Source organism: Crinia signifera, chromosome 7 (genome assembly GCF_055691185.1).
Source record: "Crinia signifera chromosome 7, ASM5569118v1, whole genome shotgun sequence".
Lineage (NCBI taxonomy): Eukaryota > Metazoa > Chordata > Amphibia > Anura > Myobatrachidae > Crinia > Crinia signifera.
The window spans coordinates 109188402-109212064 of record NC_139223.1 but is presented as its reverse complement, the minus strand read 5'-3'; the positions used below and the strand labels follow the sequence as shown (position 1 = coordinate 109212064).

Genomic DNA, 23663 nt, shown 5'->3' with positions numbered 1-23663 from the left:
TGTCAACAGACACGCAGGGCTGAAGCATGTGCAGAGGCTTGAGACACTGTAGCAAACCTGAAAGGGCTGGAGGCAGGATGCAATTGCAAAGTCCAGGAAACAGGTGTGACTCTGTAAGGGCTGGGAGCAGAATGCAAATGCAGGTATCCAGGTATCAGGTGTTGAACTGCAGGTAACGAAGACAGGGATGAAAGATATCACAGGGCAAGGGCAGGAGCACAGGCTGAAGCTTCTTCCACAGGGATTGACAACAAAGCACTGGCGCTTGTATGCCCCAGAGGGCTCTGCTTTATACCCCAGGGCAGATCTTGATGGGAGGAGCTGAACTGGGGTTCTGAACCATTGGCTGGCTACAACAACATGGCGGCGACCGGACTGGAGACAAACAACTTTGGTTAGCTCTCATGCTGGACGCGTGTGCCGCAGGCCCCAGAAGGATGGTCGCAGCCGGAAGACCTAGACGCCGCGCTCCCCGCCCTGCACCCGGAAGGATGGCCCGCAGGCCCCGCCGCCGGAGATGAACAGGTGAGCGGCGCGTCCTAACCGCGGCCGTGACAGACTGATGTGAATGGTCAAATATTCTCTGTAAAGCGCTGCGGAATCTGTGTGCGCTATATAAGAAACGTAATAAATAAATAAATAAGAGGTCATTGCTCTAAATAGTGAAATAGCTACAAGTAATAGGCCAAGGTGTGGGCTACGGTAGGGACCACTGGAGCATTCTGAAGAGTTTGAACGATGCTGTGATTACCGCTTATTGCTGTAACTATACTTGCCTATGCTGTGGAATGCTGTGACATGCTCCAAATATAAAGTCCAAGATTTCATCTTGATCCAGTGTATATATAAAACCAAATATCTATACTAAAGTTAGATAATTAAGTGTATTCTAAAAAGTTAATTATTGTGGGCCAGATTCTCTAAGCTTCAAAATGATAAAAAGGAGAGTGATAAACAGCCAGCCAATCAGCCCCTACCTGCCATGTCACAGACTGTGTTTGAAAAATGTCAGGCAGGAGCTGATTGGCTGGCTGTTTATCACTCTCCATTTTATCACTTTTGAAGCTTAGAGAATCTGGCCCAGAATCATCAGATTTCTTTTATGTTTTACCTGTATCCATCTTCTTCTTTCCAATTCTGAATCTTAGTTTCCTTTCCTGTAACAGCTCAGACAGGTAGGTCATGTTCCAACGATTTACTGGCAGGTCATGAACCATATTATGGAAGACTGCTGGTTGGTTTAAACCAAGGACAATCTCTTTTGCTTCATTTGGTGTGAATGGCTTCACAACTGTTGAAAAAGATAGATTATAAGCAAATATTAGATCACCGCCACCACCACCACGTAGCCAGAATTTTACCATAGTGGGCAAAACAACCGGTCTTTTTCACAGTTCTACATTTTTTGCTATGCAGCATCCTCTCACACATGTGAAACAGTTAGATGCTGACCCCAACATAACATCAAAAGACAGGTGCTTTGTAATAGAGACTTGTACATAGTGATGGTTGCATTGTAGATACAGTACACAGCCAATTGCATGGAGTCTAAGGTGATGCATCAAGCAGTAAAAACAGCAAAGTCTTCCATATCAACCTATCAGCTTCAAGGTAACCTTTATCAAAGTACATTCTATAAAAAGGATGCTATGAACAACTATATCACCCCCTTAACATGAAGATTCCCAAGGCAACATATTATTTATATAGGGTACAGGATGGCTTCTGCCTGGTAACTGGTAATCAACCTATGCTGCAGTAAGAGACGCTGCACACACCGCTGCTGTTGGACTGCGAGATGGGGCCCACTGGTGAACACGGATTATGTAATTATGAATACTCATGAGTCTGACCTTGACCCGCTGGTCAGTCTTATACAGCGCACCTAGTTCCTTACCAATTCGTTGTGGGCTCCAGTACACACGAACGCATTACTTTTTTTTTTAAGGAGGGGGGGGGGGGGGACACTAAACTCCAACTTGCCTCTTGGCGAATAAGATGACAAGTTACACAATGGATGGCATGGCAATGTGACCGCAGCCATTGTATTCGGATTACATTACTTCTTCCTTTTGGAGTGGAGGCGAATGTTTATCGAAAATATAAAATACTTTATATAGAAATTTATATAAAATATAAAATACTAGCTGTAAAAATCTTGTGTCCCCCCCCCCCCCCCCCCCCCAATGGAAGAAGTACTGTAATCATTAGAGAATACTATGCATGATATCAATGGCGGTGGAGGTCTGTTATACCCCTTCCAAATAAATTCCCAAGTTTAGCCTGAGTCACTGAACATAGGTTTAAAGCTTGAAACTCATTTATACTGCATGTTGGGCCCAGATTTTTGCCAGAGCTGGCCATCCATAGGGTGTTACTAGGTCTACGGTCAGAGCAGTGGCGGATTTAAGGGGGGGGGGGGGCGAACGGGGCAGTCGCCCCCCCCCTACGGCAGTGGAATCCCTATGATGATAGCTGAGGATCCTTTTTTCCAGGAATACCAGAATTTTGAAAATTGGCCCTGGGGAACTGGAGATATCCAACTTCAAAGCAGCAGTCCACATCCAACCTGTTAATTGCAATTCCTAGTTATATTTCTCAGGTTCTGTCTGACAGAGTTTTTCTGAGAGTATATTCTAAAAGCTGGGACTCTCCCCTTTCTGTGGACACTAGCAGCCTGTCTCTATCTTGCCCAGAGCCAAAGATATCAGCCTTCCAGCAGCCGGTCCCTGCTCCAGCTCCAAACATCTGGTGTACAGTTTTATATTTTTGTCAATGGATTGTTCTGGCTCCTGATCTCTGATCCCCAAGTCCCCAGCACCTCCTGAAATGTGGGACTCTAGGATTTTATACTATTGAAGGCTAAGAAATTTATTTCCAGATAATGGGGATATCTGCAGTCAAACAAGATGCCCTTCCACTGGAAAATTACTAATATTAAGCCCACTCTATTATCCAACCCTCCCCTGCGTATAAAACACACCCCCTACCTCCCTGGAAGTCATTTACAAGGGACCCTTCATTCAGCTCACTGCCCCCTTCCACACGTTAGTGTTCTCAATCCCACCACCTTTGCCGTAAAGGAGTAATTAGCAGAAGTAACGGCTCCAAGGCCTACATGTTGAGTGGAAGATAGAGCACCCCCTGCCACCCGTGGGACATCAAAGCTGCTGCTGATAGCACCCCCCACAGCTAGGAGGGGAGAATGCGTAAGGGCCCCAGTGCATTGCTTTACCCTGGGCAAGAGGTATACTCCTCACTGCCGCCGGCCGCATCTGCACCTGCACCTACTAAGTAATTATTGTAGTGATGATGGGGAGGTGATGACGCCGCCTCTCTCACCCAGTAGCTGATATAGCTGGGCTTTCTCTCCCCATCCTGCTGTCCTATTGGCTGGTGGGCTGTAAATTAGGTGGTTTGCCACCGTGATTGCTCACAGACAGTGTGGGGTGGGCTGTGTCTGCAACACGGTGGGTGTGTGCCGGTTTCAGGATGAAGTCACCTGATGAGTGGGAGCAGCCACAGCCTGGAACTCCCTTGTGTGTGCACTGTCCGGCTGCTGGTTTGTTCAGTGTGTTTGTATGTGTGATATACTAGGTATGTATTTCAGGTTAGCTGTGTGTGATGTGAAATGTACATGTGTGTTTGTGGTGTGCTATCTACATGTGTGCAATGCAGACCCCCCATGCAGGGTATTTTCTTAAACATTTATTATTGTTTTTTTTTTATATTATTATTATTATTATTATTTGGGGGGGGGTATTTGCAGTCTTATGATGGGAGGAGTCAGGAATGGGAAGAGGAGGAGTCAGGACTGGAGGGGGAGGGTCAAGTTTAAACAGTAAACTGCCCCCCCTAGAAGAAAAGTCTAGACCCGCCACTGGGTCAGAGTACCTGTGTTACCCGTTCACACTGTCCCATTACCCATGTCCAACTCTGGGTTAGATTCCCGGGTCACTGGAACCAGGTTATTCTTAAGGGATCTTTTCAGACCAAGCTGCGACCCAGGTAAAAAAGAGGTGGGAAATGGGTATTAATCTGTTATGCGATCCCTGGGTAGACAATGGGGGGTATTCAATGCTGCAGCGAGCGGCCGGCGAGGCGGTTAAACAGCGAGGATTGCAGAAAACCAGTGATCCTCGCTGTTTAACCCCCGCGCCGGCCGCTTGCTCTATTCAACGTTCCGGGGAAATCCTCGCCATCACAGGATGGCGAGAATTCCCCAAAACAGCTAGACCCGCGGCTACTGCAGAAAACTCGCTGTTTTTAGCCGCGAGTCTCGCTGCTTCTGGAGCCGCATCCGCCAATTCTCCCTCGCTCAAAAAACGGAGCGAGGGGGGAATTGGCGGATGCGGAGGCTGTGTTGAATACTGTCAGGGTGAGTGGTGACAGCGAGAAGGAAGCCCTGCTCGCTGTCACCACTCGCAAACAGCATTGAATACCTGCCAATGTCTAAGCCGACAGTCAATAGGTTGACCACTAATGGTCGACAGGGATTAGGTTGACACCTTGAAATGATTGATATACCCAAGGTCGACACAAGCTTAAGATCATCATAGACATGGTCAACATGAGTTTTTCACATTCCCTCCCCCCCCCCCAAAAAAAAGTGTTTTTTTTCATACTTTACTATCCAAGTGGGCATAGAGTAGGAATAAAAAAAGTGTGCCAAGTGCAGCGAGGCACTGTGCCCGAAGCATGCCGAGTGCAGCGAGCCATGAGAGGGGACACAGTACACTTATACACTTATACAGTGCCCATGTCGACAGAAACTCAAAAACTTGAAAAACTGACGTCCACCATGTCTATGTTGACCACAAGCTTATGTTGACTTTTTGTCACCGTCAACCTTGAGTATGTCAACCATTTCAAGGTGTCGACCTAGACATTGTCTACCATTTATACTGTAACCATTAATCTACAGCCATTCACTAATGCATAATGCATATACCCTTTTAATCACATACTTTTTGAGGGTAAAAAAATAAGGCATTCTATATATATATATATATATATATATATATATATATATATATATATATCCCATTAATCCGTTTTACCTCAAATTTAAAACACATAAAGCTGTTCCTCAGTGCACATCTGATGAGTGCCTCCATTATCACAATATGTTGTAGACCTATCTCTCTGCAACTGTCACTGTGATTTGCTCCTCGCTATGCTAAGCGGCAGTATTACTGCAAATTCCCAGCAGCACCAGCACATTAGCAACAAAGGAAACTTAAAAAGAAAAGAAAAACACCCCATGTTTATTGTCGCCGCAGAGCCTGAGCTTAACGACAGCATTTATGTTACAACAGACGATGATTTACTAGTAGAGCCTTTTAAACGTTAACGGATTCTGGATTACTGCTCTTCACAATAAATAAGTGATAAATCCTTTATAGGCTTCCAACCAGTTGTAAACAATATGGACGCAATGATCGATAGAACACACGGAAAAGGACCACTAAAACATCCACTGATTAACTAAAGACTTCGACAGACATGTCCATAAAATGTGCTTCCCAGACACTGAACTCCAGGGTCCCATTAACAAATCAGAGAGAGCATTACCAAGACTCAGTGACAGTATCTCAAACTCCATCCAGACAGGCTCTGGATGGGAATTGCAATTTTATTTGCACAGAGAAAAAGAGATTCTAAAGTACTTGACAAAAATATTGGGTACATGTTTAGTTTCACGGTGGCCGATATATCGGATGCGATCCGATTTTTTACCTGTTCATAACCCCACTATCCACTATGCATGGAGTTGATTTTATATAGTGTGGCGAGCACAGCGAGCCACCGAGCCCGAAGCGTGGCCAAACTCAACAGAATATCATAGCATAAAACCTGATCCTCATCTCTCATCCTAACCTACTGTTTATGCCCACTTCTTTCCCTTTTGTGTCACCCCTGTCTCTCTAACCCTCCCCTTTTAGAATGTAAGCTCTCATGGGCACGGCCCTCTCTCCTCTTGTGCCTTTCTTAGAATATATAAACCTCTGCCACCCTGATGATTGCTTCAGTGTCCTGTCCCCTGATGCAACTATCCATATTTACCATGTACTTGTCCTAAACTGTCTTGTACTGTAATTTGATATATGTTTTTGCTCCTAATTATGCTTTGTAAAGCGCTGCGGAATCTGTGTGCGCTATATAAGAAACTGTTAATAAATAAAAAAATAAATTTGTTTAGTGTAATAAGCAACATTTCAACATCGATATTGTAAACATATTAACAAGCTCCATATGACTGAAGTAACATAGGGGCAGATTTATTAAGCTTGGAGAAGAGATAAACTGGAGATAAAGCGGAGAAAAGGTAAAAGGAGATAAAGCACAGCCAATCAACTCCCAACTGTCTTTTTCAAACACAGCTGATTGGCTGGTGCTTTATCTCCTTTTACGTTTTCTCCGCTTTATCTCCAGTTTATCTCTTCTCCAAGCTTAATAATACCCCTTTTACACCGCCGAAAAATCCGGGTCAGCGGTGGGTCAGACCCGGATCATCGGTGGTGTAAATGGGGTATATCCGTGTCCATTTACACGGGTCCTCTACCCAGGTCCTGACCTGGGTAGAACCCGGATAGGACCCGTGTAAATGACGGTGTAAATGGTCCCGCTGCGGGTCCACAGCATGCAGCGCTGGGGAAGCTGTGCCCAGCTGCTGCGGAAGGAGGGAGGTCCCTGCGGCTGCTGAGGGGTACCTGTCAGCCTGAGGTCGGAGGGGATGATGTGCGCCGCTTTTGTACCTCCCCCCGGCAGCTGGTCCCTGCGGCGAATGGACAGTCAGTGTCGGCGGTCCCTCCAGCACATGGGAACTAGTACTAGTTCCCATGTGCTGGAGGGACCCCCGCCACTGATTGTCCATTCGCCGCAGGAACTTCGTGGCTGCGGGGGGAGGTACAGCAGCGGCGCACATCATCCCCTCTGACCTCAGGCTGACAAGTACCCCCTTGATCCATGTTCTACTGTGCAGCACCAACACCTGCAGGGTAAATACTGGCTGAATTATTTTTACACTGCAATATAGATCTCACTTTGAAGTAAAACCCCACCCAAATCTAATTCTCTCTGCACAAGTTACATCTGCCCCACCTGCAATGCACATGGTTTTGTCCATCTAAGAAGGATTATGTCAGAAAGAGTGAACTAGAATAAGGCCCATAGTGCATAAGCTCAAACCAGCATGTACATATTGATAAAACCTCATACCTTGTCACAGTGTTTGAATCTAGTGCGGCACTCCAACTCCACAGCGCTCACTTTCAGCTTATCCCAGAGGAATAAATAGCTGACTAGCGCACTCTACACCCTGCTACTTTCGCATGCCGTAGCACCGGAAGTATGCAGCTCGCATACAGAATTATGGGCTTTGTAGTTTGAGTGGCGTTCCCTAGCACTAAGCGCATATAGAATAGCCGCCCACTTGAAGTCCACACTTTCTGTGCATTATTATTATTATTATTTTATTTATAAGGCGCCACAAGTGTTTCGCAGCGCCGTACAAAGGAACAATACAGGGAGACAAAGCTTGGCATAACATTGAATAAATAACAAAAATACCGTACAAGTAAAGAGCGCCACAGATCAATACACATTACAGCTTAAATCAGGGGTGTCCAAACTTTTTGCGACGAGGGCCAGATTTGGTGAAGTGTAAATGTGTGGGGGCCGACCATTCAGCCTGACATTCTTCGAATCATTAATCACATCACGCCCACTCTGCCCCCATTCACTCTATGTCCCCCAGCCTGTCCCTTCACTGTATTTCCCCCAGCCTGCCCCCATTCACTGTATGTCCCCCAGCCTGCCCCTCCTTCACTGTATGTCCCCCATTCACTGTATGTTCCCCACTCTGCACCTATTCACTCTATCCCACAGCCTGTCCCCCTTCTCTTAATGTCCATCAGTGCCTCCATTCATTGTATGTACCCAAGCCTGACTCTCCTTCACTGTATGACTCCCATTCACTGTATGACCCCCATTCACTATGTGCCCCACTCTGCCCCCATTCACTGTATGTCCCCCAGCCTGCCCCTGCTCTCCCTTCTCTGAATGACCATCACTGCCTCCATTCACTGTATGTCCCTCAATCTGCCCCCTCCCTTCTCTGTATGTGTCCCAGCCACTTGTGTGAGCCAGAGGAAGGAGAGGCAAAGCAGGCACTGCAAGGACAGGAGATGCTTGGGCTCCCACTGCTGCCCTCCTCCGCTCTGCATGTTATGGGAGCAAGCTTCCCCCTTGCTGCCCCCCTCCCCAAACACTGCTGTCACTGATTGTGGAGTAGGGTGATATATATGATTGCAGCAGCAGGGGTAGGACACCAAACACATCTGACTGTGGACGGCCGGCACCTCCGCACTGCAGAACACAGCAAGGTAAAGGCGCGCTCGCCGGGGCCCCACCTTTAGTGTCCTGTGCTATGCTTCCAACATCTGATGCTCTGCCCACTTCCAACTGGAGGCCGCTTTAAATGACAGGACGGGCCGCAATTGGCCCCCGGGCCTGACTTTGGACATGCCTGGCTTAAATGTAAGTAGTGAGGACTCAATCAACATACAACTCGAGGCTTGAGGCCAATGATGGAGATGAGTATGCAGACGAAGATGGTCACTGAGTGTTGGAGTATAGGAGAGCTGTGAGTGAAACGTGAAGAGAAGTGGGCTTTGACAACAGGAGGAAAGAGGGCCCTACTCGGAGAAGCTTACAATCTAGTAGGAAGGGGAGACAGACAGATTACAAGAGGTGCAAGCGAGTGGGTGGTGGTTAGATGGCAGGATGTAAACAGGCAAGGGGTCGGAGAACCAGCTGGTTGAGTTTTCAGTGCCCGTTTGAAGCTTTGCAAGGTCGGGGAGAGTCTAATGGAGCGAGGGAGTGCGTTCCACTGAAGGGGTGCAACACGGGCAAAGTCCTTGGGAAGCAGTGATCAGGGTGGAGAGACGACAGTCGTCATTGCCTCTTTGCATTGCCTCTTTCGACTTGTAGTCTCCCGGCACAGTGGGTCACAGCGGAGATTTACCAATGCAAAGGACTCCTTACCTCAGGGCTCGAACAAATCGGGCGCCAGGTCGCCATGGTGACCATATTCTGCTTCCTGGCGACCAGATTTGCCAGAAGGCAGATTTCGTTAGGCAGAGTCGGTGGTGGCTTTCGTTAATGCTGGGCAACCCACCCGGCTCCGGCTGGATCAGATCTGGTGGTTCGCCACGCAGCTATTTTGAAATTCGAGGCTGCCGCTGCTCGCAAGCCGATCGGAGCAGTTCGGCAGCCAATCAGGAGCAGGTGCAGTGATAGCTCCTTATTGGCTGTTCGCGAGTTTCCACTTTAGTTTTCTCAGGTTTTGAAAATTAAAAATAGCAACCCCGCGGACCTGATAGGATACCTTATATGATACCCTTGTCCTCCGTCATCTCTGCAGCCTTTTTCCATATAGTGCCGCAGCAGCTACTAGCTACTGTGCGGTCAGGAGCGCGGTACATTGGAGCCGCACACGAACGATCCTGAGCTGTACGTGACCTCCGGACTAGCTTCGGGGCGGGACCTGCCTGTGTCCGGATTTCAATGCTCAGTGGATGCTGCCAAGCTGTCGGTGAGGGGCGGGCACTGCTCACCTTCCTCTGCTGTGTCCTGACTGGGGATGCGCTTCTGCCACTACACTGCTACTCAGACTTCCAGGCCAGCCAAGCCGTGCTGCTGCTGGGTGAATAGGGGAGGGGTTAGGATACTGCTGCTAGGTGATTGAGGGAGCAGTGTGGGGGGGGGGGGGGGCTAGGATACTGCTGCTGGGTGAGGGTGCACAGTTAGGATGCTGCTGCTTGTTTAAGGGGTACAGTTAGGAGGCTGCTGCTGGTCAGGGGGGGGGGGCATAAGAGGCTGTGGCTGGATGCACCCCTTGTATTTAATTTATAGAATGAGACTTTTGAAAAGTCTCTAATTATGTTTAGCACCATTCTCAAGGACTCTTTAGGTTCTGATAGAAAAAGAAGTACATCATCAGCATAGAGTAGTGTTTTATGATGGGTTTTATTTACTTTCAGGCCTTTCACTTCTGGTGTTTGTGATAGGAGAAAAAGGACACCCTTGTCTTGTTCCATTTGCAATGGGGAATTTCTCTGAGACAAAGCCGTTACAATACACATGTGCCGAAGGAGATGCATACAGTAGTAGTAGTAGTAGTACGTTTATTTATAAGGCGCCGCAAAGTGTCCGCAGCGCCGTACATAGCAAACAAAAAAACAAATTACAAGGTAACGTACAGGGTGTGTTAAAAGATACAGTATAAATAGGGGTAAAGCTGGTAGAACTAAAATCAGCATCAGTTCAGAAGTAGGTGTCAAAATTGTCAAGGAGACTGAAGATGAAGTAGAGGAAGGGAAGAACAGGACAGGAGCACAGGTGAGGTAATGAGGTAGGGTGAGTACGTGAGGAAGGAGGGCCCTGCTCATAAGAGTTAACATACTAAAAATAGGTGGGTGGACGAACGAAATACAATAGGATAAGTAGGAACGGAGGGGAACGGAGGCAGGTAGGAGGATCAAAAGAGGTTAGGAGGAGGGATAGGCTAGTCGAAAAAAGTGGGTTTTTAGGAGCGCTTGAAGGAGGTAAGGGAATCAGATAGCCTGATGGGTGGCGGGAGGTTGTTCCAGTGCAGGGGGGCAGCGCGAGAGAAATCTTGGACACGGGAGTGGGAGGAGGTGATTAGGTGAGAGGTCAGTCGGCGGTCAGCGATGAAGCGAAGAGGACGGGAGGGAGTGTGGATAGAGATCAGTGAAGAGAGGTAGGGAGCTGTGGAGGAGGAGAGAGCCTTGTAGGTGGTGGTGAGGAGTTTAAAGAGAACTCGGAAAGGAATGGGGAGCCAGTGAAGAGATAAACAGAGGGGGGAGGCGGAGGTAGAGCGGCGGGAGAGGAAGATGAGCCTAGCAGCAGCGTTAAGAATGGATTGGAGAGGTGCGAGGCGGGTGAGAGGTAGCCCAGAGAGAAGGATGTTGCAGTAGTCAAGGCGGGAGATGACAAGAGAGTGAATGAGAATTTTGGTCGCGTCAGTGGAGAGGAATGGTCTGATACAGGGTCAAAATAGCTTTCAAAAAAGCTCCCTTCCAGACCATATTTTTGGAGAACTCTTTCCATGTATCCACAATGTAATCGGTCAAATGCTTTTTCTCCGTCTAGCGATAGAACCACCAGCGGAAACTCTTTTCTCGATGCATATTCCATTATATGGATTGCTCTATATATATATTGTCTGGGCCTTGTCTATTTTCTATAAAGCCTGCCTGATCTACCCTAATTAGGTCTTCCAAAGCTGGAACCAGCCTATTTTTTTTTTCAAATTCTTTTTATTGCAGTCAGATGTTATTTGCATTTGACAAAAAATTTTGTTGACAGTTAGTTACAATATCAATGTCATGTCATACAAATTTAGAAAGAAGATATTTCAGTTCTTTACACAACATTTAGTTTATCCTTCATCTCTTTGAGGCCAGCCTCTGAGGGTCTCGGAAATTGTCTTAATAAACTTACATCTGATCTGCCATTTTTCAATATATAGAAAATTCAAACAATAACTTTAGCTTAACCCCTTCACGACATTTGACGTATATATACGTCATGGTCGGAAGTACTTCCCGACCGTTGACGTATATATACGTCATGACTTCTAACTGTCACTGCGTCTAGAGACGCAGTGACAGTTAGGTGATGTCTGCTGTCCCTGACAGCAGACATCCCCCCTCGTCGCCCAGGGGGGGCAGGGGTGCCCCCCCCGGTCGGCGATCGCTGTGATTGGCTGTTCAAATCTGAACAGTCAATCACAGCGTTTTCTGTGTTACCGGCGGCTAAGCCGCTCGGTAACACAGAAAACGGTGGTGATCGGTGCAGCACCGATCACCACCGAGCGGCAGCACCCCCCTCCCACCCGCCGGGCACTCACCCGGCAGCAGCAGCAGCTCCAGCGGCTCAACCGCTACGTCCGGAGCGCACGCTGCGCTCCCCTCCTCCCCCCTCCCCCCCGCAGCAGCAGCAGCAGCAGCAGCAGCATCATGCTGCTGCTGCTGGAAAAGTTAAAAATAAATTAAAATTAAAAAATGTGCAAATGTGTGTGTATATATATATATATATATACACACACATATATATATATATATATATATATATATATATATATATATATGTGTGTGTATATATATGTATATATATATATATATATATATACACACATATATATATATATATATATATATATGTGTGTGTGTGTGTGTGTGTGTGTGTGTGTGTGTGCGTATACCGCACCGATCACCAACGATCGCCAGCCCCCCCCCCCCTCCCACCCGGCAGCCCCCCTCCCTCCCACCCACCCGGCTGCCGCAGCGCCAGCACCCCTCCCACCCCCCCGCCAGCCGCAGCGCCAGCCCCCCTCCCAAAGCTGGTGACCAAAATGGGGTCACTTGTGGGGGGGTTCCACTGTATTGGTGCTTCGGGGGTCTTGCTAATGCGACATAGCACCCGCCATTCATTCCACCACCAAAAATCACTCCTTCCCTTCTGAGTCCTGCCATGCACCCAACTGGTATTTTTTGGTCACATGTGAGGCATTGCCGTACCCGGGAGAAATTGGGGCACAGATTTTGGGGTGCTTTGTCTCCTTCATTCCTTGTGAAAATTAAAAATTTTGAGCCAGAACTGCATTTTTGTGTAAAAAATTACATTTTTTTACACAAAAATGCAGATCTGGCTCAAGATTTTTCATTTTCACAAGGAATGAAGGAGACAAAGCACCCCAAAATCTGTGCCCCAATTTCTCCCGGGTACGGCAATGCCTCACATGTGACCAAAAAATACCAGTTGGGTGCATGGCAGGACTCAGAAGGGAAGGAGTGATTTTTGGATTTTGCAGCACAGATTCTGGTTGAATGACCCCCGAAACACCCATACAGTGGAACCCCCCACAAGTGACCCCATTTTGCAAACTACACCCCTCAGGGAATTCATCTAGGGGTATAGAGTACATTTCAAACCCCCCGGGGTTTCACCAATTTTGATACAACTGAGCTGTGAAAATGAAAAATTATTTTTTTTCATTTTCACTGCCCAGTTGTACCACAATTGGTGAAACCCCTGGGGGTTTGAAATGTACACTATACCCCTAGATGAATTCCCTGAAGGGTGTAGTTTGCAAAATGGGGTCACTTGTGGGGGGGTACCTAACTTTTAGCATCTTATGGTGCCTAGAAACCTACATGGTGCCTAAAAAATAATCTCATAAAAAGGAGGCTCCAAAATCAAGTAGGTGCTCCTTCTATTATGAAGCCTGTGGTTTGGTCACCGTGCACACTAGGGCCACATATAGGATATTTATGAAAACCAAAGAATTGGGGGAATCAATTTTTAGTCACATTTCTCTAGTAAAATCTACTGTGTTCCTTAGAAAAATGTATTAAAATTGCAAATCTGCAAAAAAAATGAAATTTGGAAATTTCACCTACACTTTCTTTTAATTCCTGTGAAACACCTAAAGGGTTAACAAACTTCCAAAATGCTGTTTTGAATACTGTGAGGGGTGCAGTTTTTGAAATGGCATCATTTATGGGGGTGTCTCACATACAAGTCACTCAAAGTCACATCATAACTGACCTGGTCCCTAAAAAAATCAGAGTTTGAAATTTTCTTGAAAATTTGAGAATTTGCTATTCATATTTGAAGCCTCCTAGTGTCCAAAAAAATGAAAATGAGGTTGAAATAATGATGGCAACATAAAGTAGACATATGGTCTATGTTAGTTATTCACTATTTTGAGTGGTAAGATTATTTGTCTCACAAGCAGAAAATTTAACATTTTGCAAATCGCAAAATTTTCCATTTTTTTACGACATTTTGGTATTTTTCACAAAAAAACACAGACTGTATCGACGAAAATTTACCACTAACTTGAAGTACAATGTGTCACGAGAAAACAATCTCAAAATCACTGGGATAAGTAAAAGCAAAAAAAAGTTATCCCCACTTAAGTGATACATGCCAGATTTGAAAAAAAGGGCTCTGTCAGGAAGGCAAAAACTGGCTGTGTCATGAAGGGGTTAAAGGAGATATTGTATTTATACTAAGGGGAGGGAGGGAAGGTTAAGGGGAGGGGGGGGGGGGGATTTCAGCGACTTGTTGTAGTTTTCATTGTACTCTGGGGTTATTCTCTGGGGTCTATTGTACGGGTTTCCAGTGTTTTGTAGATGGTCTCTCTGAGGTCGTGTGGGCGGCTATCTATAAATGGTTTCCATACACGGTAGAATCTCAATGAGGATGTCTCATAATACCTTAATGCATCAAATCTGTCGTAATACATATATTTTAATAGTAAAGACTCGACTTCTGCTATGTTAGGGATGTGTGGAGAGATCCATGTATTGAGGATTACTTTTTTGGCTACCGTGACTATCACGGTGAGTAGGGGTATCAAGTGTGAGTCTGTTGGGGGGATATTCCAGTTATCAAAGTTGGCGAACAACATTGGAATAGGATCTAACTTCAAGTTAATATGTAAGTTAATCTTAATAAAGTATAGTAGTTTATACCAGAACTTTTGTATGTGTTTGCAGGTCCAAAAGTTATGAGAGAGGGAGCCCATACCTGTTTTACACTTCAAGCAGTTTCCCGACTCCTCCGAGACAAAATGACTTCTCTGCTGCTGCGAAATATATGCTCTGTGGGTGAATTTCACATGTACCTCCTGGAGAACTGAGGATCTTAATATTTTTAACGTTTTATGGTAATGTTTAAAAATGATGTCATGATCATTTAATAAAGGAATGTCATTCGACCATTTGACTGTGATTTCTTTCCATATTCTCTCAGCGGGTAATGATGAGAGTTGCCCGTATATGTGTTTGTTTTTGAACGTTCCCTTCTGAAGATTAGTAATGGTATTTTTCAACTTTTCATATGATTTGGTTATCGTACAGGGATTGGGTAAGGATAGTGCATAATGTCTCAGTTGATGGAGAGGGAAGGAACTGCCCGAAGGTAATCCGAACTTCTGCTGTAATTCAGCTATAGAGTAAATTTTTCCTCCAGGGTCAAATACCTGCGTCACCTTCCTTAGGCCTTTATGTTTGAGCCTATAAAAAATGGAGCTATCCACTCCTGGGGTGAACATGGGGTTTCCCCAGATAGGGAGCCAGGGGGATGCCTGAGGATCCAGTCCAAGTGAGCGGGAGACAGACCCCCAAGCCTTATGTGTGTCAGTCAAGAGAGGGTTATTGTATATGTGTGGAGGAATCTGTGCACGTGGAGTGTGAAGGAGGGCCCCGGGGGAGTATGGTTTAAACATAGCACAGTCTACTGCGGAATCTGAGAATGTGTCCAACTCCACCAGCCACCCAAGGGCGAAGCGGCAGAGTAGGGATTTAGTGTATTGGTATAGATCAGGCACATTAAGTCCACCCATAGACTTGGGAAGATGTAGTTTGTGCATTGCAATTTTTGCTTTCTTTTTGTTCCACAGAAACTGCGCCATGCTAGAGTTTAGTTTCCTAATGTCTCCGTTTGTAAGTCTAATAGGTAGCATCTGAATAACATACATTAGTTTCGGAAGAATCATGGATTTTATGACTTCCACTCTTCCCAGAAGGGAGAGCGGGAGATCGGTCCAAGTGTCCATGGATTTGGATAGATTATTAATTAATGATGTGTAGTTGGAACTATATAGGTTTGAGATATGTGCTGGGATTTGTATGCCCAAATATTTTAGTTGCGTGGATTTGCATTTAATAGATTGAAGGTCTTCTCTATCAGTGAAGGTTGGGGGGGGGGGCTTTCAGTATCATTAATTCTGACTTATGTATGTTTATTTTATATCCTGAAAAGGAGCTGAATTGTTGAATAATTGAGAATGCTTCAGGGAGTGAGTGTTCAGGGGAGGACAGGAATAGCAGCATGTCATCTGCGAATAAGGATACTCTGAGATCTATTGGGCCTATTGGGATACCTCTAAATAGGGGGGATTGGCGTAGGGCTATAGCTAATGGTTCTAGCGCTAGTGCAAATAGCAGGGGGGAGAGCGGGCAGCCCTGCCTGGTCCCTCTGAGGATGGGGAAGGGTTCGGATAGGGTTCCATTGCACATTATTCTGGAGCTTGAATTTTGGTATAATGTGTCTAGTAGGTCTATAAATTTTGTGGGGAAAGAGAATTTTCTCAATACTGTGTGTAGGTGGTCCCAGTGGACCATGTCGAACGCCTTCTCCGCATCTAGCGACAGTATCGCCAGGGAGGCGCCCGACACGGCCAACCGGGACTGGTACAACACAGAGAGGACTTTCCTGATATTAGTGACAGGATTTCTTCCTTTTACAAATCCCGTCTGATCGGGGTGGATTAGGGTCGGTAGATGGTGTTTCAGTCGTTCCGCAATTATTTTAGTCAGGATTTTATAGTCAATATCGAGGAGCGATATTGGCCTGTATGATCCGGGGTCCGAGAGGTCTCTTCCCGGTTTTGGGAGGACTTTAATTGTGGCCGAATTAAAAAAGGGTGGGGCGTGTTTTGTGTTGTGAATGGAGTTATAAACTTTTACTAATGTAGGGGCTATCTTAGGGGCAAGTGTCTTATAGTATTCCGATGTCAATCCGTCTGGGCCAGGGGCTTTTCCTGATTTCAGGCCTGCAATAGCTGCTTGAATTTCTGTAAGGGTAAAGTCTTGGCTAAGTGAGTCAGCTGACAGTTTTGAAAGTTGGGGAGTGGGTAAGTCTTTCCAGAATGCTTCCGCCTGGTTTGTATCGCTGGTTGGTGCTGAGTATAGTGATTTGTAAAATTCATGTAGTGTTGCTGCTATTTGGGCATTTGATTTGGTGATGGTTCCATTTTTTTGTTTAAGGGGGTGTACAATAGATGTTGATTTATGACCTTTTAGGAGGTTTGAGAGTAGCTTACTAGATTTATTTCCATATCTATGGAATTTTGCATTATTAGCAAATGTGTATAACGTTTCTGATTTGACAAAAAGTCCTTCAAAAGTGTCCTTAGCTTGTTGGTATTCCTGTTTGTTGGAGGGGGAGGGGTCTTGCTTGTATTTGACAAATTTAGCTGTGAGGGCCTCTTGTGCTTGAGTGAATTCTTTGGCAAGTGTCCGTTTTTGGTGCGATGTGTGGGATATAATTGTTCCACGCAGTACCGCTTTTGAGGCCTGCCAGAAAAGTGTGGGATTAGTGTCTGCTGTGTCCCTATTGTCCTCTGCGTATTCGTCCCATGTCTGTATTATTTTTTGTTTTAATGAATCTGATGTTGCTAGGGAAGATGGGCATCTCCAGTTTATGCATGTGCTTTTTTCTGGGGATAGTCTCAGCTTCAACCATATAACCGCATGGTCTGACATTGATATGGGTTCAATCTAAGATGTCAGCACCCTAGTGAGCAAGCTAGAAGAGATCAGTATATAATCAATGCGTGACATCGTTCCCTTTGCTGCCGAGAGGCACGTGTACTCTCGGTCAGTAGGATGGAACAGTCTCCATACATCTAATAGATGCAATTTTTCTGCCAGGGTAGATATACCTAGTCTAGGGAGTTTCCTGCTAGTGGGGGATTGCTTGTCCAGAGTAGGATGTGAAACTAGGTTAAAATCTCCGCAGAGGACAACAGGGAGGTGCATGTATGGGGTGAGGAGTTTCATTATATTTAAGAAAAAAAGTTTTAGAGTATGAGTTGGGGGCGTATATGTTAAGTATGATGAATTGTGTCTGTGCCATAGTTATGCGGCAGAGTGTGTACCTTCCTTCCGTGTCTGAAATAAGTGTTTCGGCTGTCATTGGGGTCTGTCTCCTACCCAGGACCACGACTCCTCTGGCTTTGGAGTTATAAGAGGCCGACGACAGGACCTGCCACTGGAGGATCTGAAGCTTAGCAGTTTCGGCTGGTGTGAGGTGGGTCTCCTGCAAACACACAACATCAAGATGTAATTTGTTTAAATACATTAATATACGTTTACGTTTCTGTGGGGAGTTTATCCCTCCCACATTCCAACTACCAATTGATATATCCGACATCACGGTACATAAATGGTAATGAATTTGATGAGAAGTACAATTAACATTCCATTTCTTCTTGGGAGCCCGCACCGTCGAGAGAGAGAAGCTGGAGGAGGAAGGGAAAGGAAAGAGGGGAGGGAGGGGGGGTTAAGTCTAATTCTAATAAGACTTCCAATTAACATATAAAATATCCTACACATCTTCACAGATATGTAAATTTAACAGGGAGAATCTGCTCCTAAACCAATAAGCCAACCGCTTATGTAACAATAGAAAACCGAGGTTTTCTTGCGCTTTTGCGCCCGCCACAGGCTATCTTTATAGAATTTGGGGGGGGGAGGGGGAGGGGGATAAGAAAGAGAAGGGTGGATGCAGCGATTTCAGTAACTTTTAACATTAAATCTATTAATCTGATTAGTAAAACATTTCTCAACTATGCTCTACGTACTGGGTGATTTTTACCCACATGTGTGGGGTTCATTTTGAAAAGCATATGTATACTTATGACTGGCTAGTAATTTGGTATCTATGAATTGATTATTAACCATAAACTTGCAATGAATTAAACCATAACTGTATTCTAGCAGGTTAGATGCTATGTCCTTTCCACTCTGTCCCTTCACATAATCTTATTTAATGCGTATAGGGTATAGTGCAGTTATATAGTCTCAGCGGTCAAGTATCATCCGCCCATCTCGCGGTTTGATGCGATGACGCTTCTGATTCTTTAATGTATGCCTCGGCATCCAGGTGTGAGGTAAAGTCTTTGTAGGTACTTCCCTCGAATATACGCAGTCTCGCTGGGTAAATCACCGCAAACTTTATTCCTTCTTTAATGAGATTGGCGCATACCGGGGCAAAGTCTCTGCGAGCTTTAGAAAGTTCTGCTGAATAATCCTGGAAAATCAAGATTTTACTTCCTTGCCAGGTAATGTCTCTAATTTTTCTTGAGGTGGACCATATCAGTTCCTTGTGTAGGAAGTTCAGGGGCTTAAATATTACAGCCCGGGGTCTGGCTCCCTCCTGTGGCCGTTGTGAGCCTAGGCGGTGTGCACGCTCTATGATCAAGTCTGAGCATTTATCTGTGATTTGTAACAGCTCGGGCAAGGTTATCCTGATAAAGTCAAAAAGATCCTGTCCTTTAATTGACTCTGGGAGTCCAATGACCCTTAGGTTACATCGTCTGGATCTGTTTTCAAGGTCCTGGACCTTGTTGTGCAGGTACCCTATTTCTTTGTTAGCAGTCTGCAAGTTTTGTTTAAGCTCTACAATTTCTGCAAAGTTTGCACCAGCAGTTTGTTCATTTGCCAGCATTCTCTGTTGGAGCTGATCTATTTGCTTGTTAATGGAGGCTGTCTGCACCTCCAGCAGGGGGCCTATAGCAGATCTTATTGCCTCCACCATGTCCCCATAGGTGACTGGTGCGGTGGGCGCTGGGAGTGACCTTTCCTGGTCAGGGTACTCACTGTGGGGGATTAGTACCCCTGATGGTTGTGAGGATGCCACAGGAGAGGGGTGTCCTCGAGGATGTGCGCTGGGTGAGGCTGGGGCTGTGGTAGCGCGGCGTGTAGAAGCTTCCGCCGCCATCTTGGATTCCTGGGTCGCGCGCTCCTTCTCCTTATTTCTTTTATTTGGTGCTGCCGGCATAGCGCTGAAGTAGCGCTTCATACAGGGGGGGGTCAGCGGGTGTCAGCGGTAGTGGCGGGCGGCTGCTGGGAGGCAAAATGCCAGTTGGGAGAGCGGTTTTAGCGGCTCTGGTAACGGAGCTGTCCTCCCCTAGTACCGCTTCATAGGAGGGCGGAAGTCGGAACCAGCCTATTTACTATCATCTTGGCATATATTTTAATGTCACTATTTAGCAAAGCAATTGGCCTATAGTTTTGAGGTATAGTCAAATCTTTCCCTTTCTTGCCTATCAAGACCACTCTTGCTTCAAGCATCTCCCGTGGGAATTCACCCACTTGCCTCCCCTCTTGAAAGGCCTGAAGCAGGATTGGGGCAATCTCCTTTTGATATGTAATAAAGAAATTATTTATAAAGCCATCTGGCCCAGGTGTTTTATTTATTTTCAGGGTCTTGATTGCCTCTAAGACTTCTTGTAGTCTCCAGGGTGCATTAAGGATCTCTTCCTGTTGCTGAGTTATCTTGGGGAGATTTACTTTACCCAAAAAGGCATCTATGTCCTCTAAGGAAGGTTGCGGAGTGCCCTCGTCTCCTTTTAAATTATAAAGTTTTTCCAAATATTCAGCAAAGACATTCGAGATATCTGCAGGGTTGGTTATTTTTTCACCTTTCTTATTACAGTATATAGGGCTTTAACTGAATTTCTTAATCTAGCTCCTTTGATCTTTCTTGCCATAAATCTCGAGGCGAATTTCTCTATTTATTTGTTTGATGTTTAATGTTTCTAATTCTGCTCTTACTTTAGCGAGCTCCTCTATTATTTGTTCATTAGCGGGTTGGGTTTTATGATTTTGCTCGAGTTTTTTAATCTTCTCTTCAAGATCTGTTAAAGATTTTAATTCCTGTTTTTTTAATCTTGATACAATCTGAATGATCTTGCCCCGAATTACAGCATTTAATGCACACCAAAGATTGAGCGCATTAGTTTGTTGCGCATTATTAAATAATAAATATTCTTCCAGTGCCCCTTTTATTAACTTTCTGGTGTCTAATGAAGAGAAAATGTAATTCGGGCACCTCCATATCCTCGGGGTTCTATTAATGGCACTTTCTTCCCATTTCATCATTACTGGAGCATGATCAGAGCATGTTTTAGGTCGGATAGCTGCCCCTTTTATATTTTGCAGAGTTATTCTGTCTGTAAAAATAAAGTCTATGCGTGAATAAGTTCTATGTACACTTGAAAAAAAAGTATAATCTCTTGTTGTCGGATGCTTAACTCTCCATATATCATACAATTCTGCTTTGTGTAACATTTCGTTAAATTCTTCTGCGGTTCTATATATCTGTCGGGATGATTTCAACTTTTTATATTCTGATTTATCTAATCGAACGTCTCTTACTAGGTTGAAATCTCCCAATACAAACATTATCCCCTCTGCTGGATGCACCCCTGATGTTTGGTGTAACATGTAATGAGCATTACAGCGAGTGGTGTATGTAATGGCCATTATGGCATTTGGTATAATATGTAATAGGTATTACAGTGTGTAGCATAACGTGTAATGGGCATTATGACGGTCAGGCGTTGCTGTGCCCCTGCTCTCCTGACAGTTCCGGCGCTGCGGGAGCAGGGACAGTAGCGTCCCCGGCGATCATCAAGCTGTGCTGGGTGGAAGTGTCGGGACGTTGGTAGGCAACTACCCAAACTTCCGCAGCTCAGGGTGCAGCAGCACAGGGAAGTGTCGGGAGCTTCCATTCAGATCACGGGCTGCACAGCTGCTGGCAATTTATGTCACCCACGCCTGTAGGAGGGGTGACTGCTTTTTAAGGGGCTTGCTCCATTACCTTGGCGCCAGCTATAGTTCTGTATGCAGCCTTGTCTCAGAGTGTTCCCGGTTCCTGGTTCGGATCCCTGTTACCAGAGTGCCAGTTTGTATCCAGTATCCAGCATTACAGTGTCATCGTGCCATCGTGGCTGTGCCTTGTCAGGAGCCCTGCCTGTCAGCGCTGCTGATCTCTGACTTTCCTCTTTGGCTACCATCTCACAGATAAGTATGGGGTTCTCCCGCAGTTTATTCTGTATTGCTGTTACATTTACTTATATTCCACCGTTGGGAATTGTTACCTTTGCATTTAACTTATATACCACTGTTGTGCATTGTTGCATTTGGGTACACACCAACACTGTGTATACTTTCTGCAAGTGGTCCCACCTTAGTACCCTGCAGAGTCTGGTGTTGTACCTTCCCCCTGGGCCTTTCTAGGTGGTTCCGGCTTGCCCAAATTGGGTTAGATAGGTTTCCTCTTGCTCCCGGTCTGCCTCAGTGAACAAGTTGTCTCCCGTAAGACCTGACTGCAATGGAGTCTGGGCGGACCTAATTCGCCCTTACAGCCGGGGCGGTTACAGGAGAAGACTAGAAACCGCACGTGTTCACTGACACCAGTCTGGGGCAACAGTCAGTGGGCAGCTGTCAGCCCTAACACAAACCTACACTTCCTAGCTTCTAACTAACCCAGGAGACAGAAAAGAAAGACAAGGTGGAAGGGAAGGAGTGGCATTTATACCAGAAGGGGAGGGCTTAAGAAAAAAAAACAGCCAGTCTAACTGAAGGGAGAGGGATGAAATCCCAAGATATTGGCTGCCATGGGGACTGTAGAAGAAAATGCTCCAGCTTAAACAGAGATCCCACATACTTCAAATAAGCACGACATTCTGATAAGACAGTAGAGTTCCATGCAGTAGCTTCATCCCTGCCCAGTCACCACCCATTTCACAGAAAGTGTGCCACAACATCGGATGTTTCAATATGTGCTTGTGACGTCCTCAACTGTGACATAAATTTACTGAGTAGGATTTCAATTTTTCAATGTTGTCCTATTGATTTTGCAATCTGTGGATGCAGAGTTAAATGCAAACTTGACTATAAATGGAACAAAGCTGTGTAAAACCCCATAAGCAGCGTGGTACACAACATGTGGCATGCCTGCACCAGTGCAAGCATATCCCTAGCCATGTCACCTTTATGTCTATGTTAAGTGACCATATGGTAGCGACCAATCCCCATTGTACATATTACCAGTATGTCCCAACAATGTCTCTACTTATTTATCCCAGTATAAATATGTTCTGGAGAAAGATCCATGGAATCAAAGTCTGGGTGTGAGAGGAAGAGAGGCAGAGTTCTGGCCAAGCAACAGAGTGAAGCGATCTGCTATGAGCATGTTGGTTACACAGTACCAGATATATCGCTGGTCAGTCAGCAAGTTCGCACAAGCCATATATCATTATATCTGTGAATGACGTAGTTCACAGACATAGAGTCAGCTCTATAGCACAGCCACTGGCCAATACTAGTAAAGATATAATGCATATAGTGCGGTGTGTAGGGGAGATCTGCTGACCACCAGTACACTTGCTGCACAAGCAGGCACTGGCTGACATCGCAAGTTGGCTGGCATATGTAAATGCCCACCCAGTTGTAATGTAAGACATGACAGATCTGACAGCTTGCATGTACAATACACTGCCAGATACATCTGCAGATATATCTTTTAGTGTGTACCTAGCTTTAGTCTGCCACTGCTGGGAAAGGTCAAGTCCAATACAGAACAGGACTCTACACCTATGCCATATTAGTAATGATCACAAGCACATGGCACATAGGCAATAACTGCATCAAATGAGAACAAAGCAGGCCTAATACCACCCACAAAAGTATTCTAAATGAGTCCAGCCGAGTGGGCACAAGGTCCCCTGCACCCCAACCAATCCCACTCCTATTAGCCACCCCTGAAATGCATCCAGGGGTGTGGGCTATGTATGGTAGGGATCACTGGAACATTGTGAGGAGTTTGAACTATGCTGTGACACCTGTATGCTGCAATGCTGTAACCGTGCTTGCCTATTCTGTTTACCTGGTATGCTGTTAATCTGCTACAAAATAAAGACCAAGATTTAATCTGTAAAAGTATGTGATTCCTTGTCACATTGGCACCTGAACAGGGACTTGCATCTCAGC

The 23663-nt window shown here is 45.6% G+C and overlaps 1 protein-coding gene across 2 annotated transcripts in view; it reads right to left on the bottom strand.

The window, feature by feature from the left end:
• HSPBAP1 (HSPB1 associated protein 1) overlaps positions 1-23663 on the bottom strand; it is a 112527-nt gene that overhangs the window by 82768 nt on the left and 6096 nt on the right. Inside the window, exons 1-2 of one of the 2 annotated variants that reach the window (XM_083153611.1) lie at positions 14626-16086; positions 1112-1291 (exon numbers count right to left, since the gene is read on the bottom strand). In XM_083153611.1, coding sequence (XP_083009737.1) covers positions 1112-1291; positions 14626-15655 — 1210 coding nt within the window. In that variant the 5' untranslated portion in view covers positions 15656-16086. Of the gene's footprint in view, positions 1-1111; positions 1292-14625; positions 16087-23663 lie in introns of those variants that run through there. The other variant, XM_083153612.1, reaches the window with a different exon arrangement.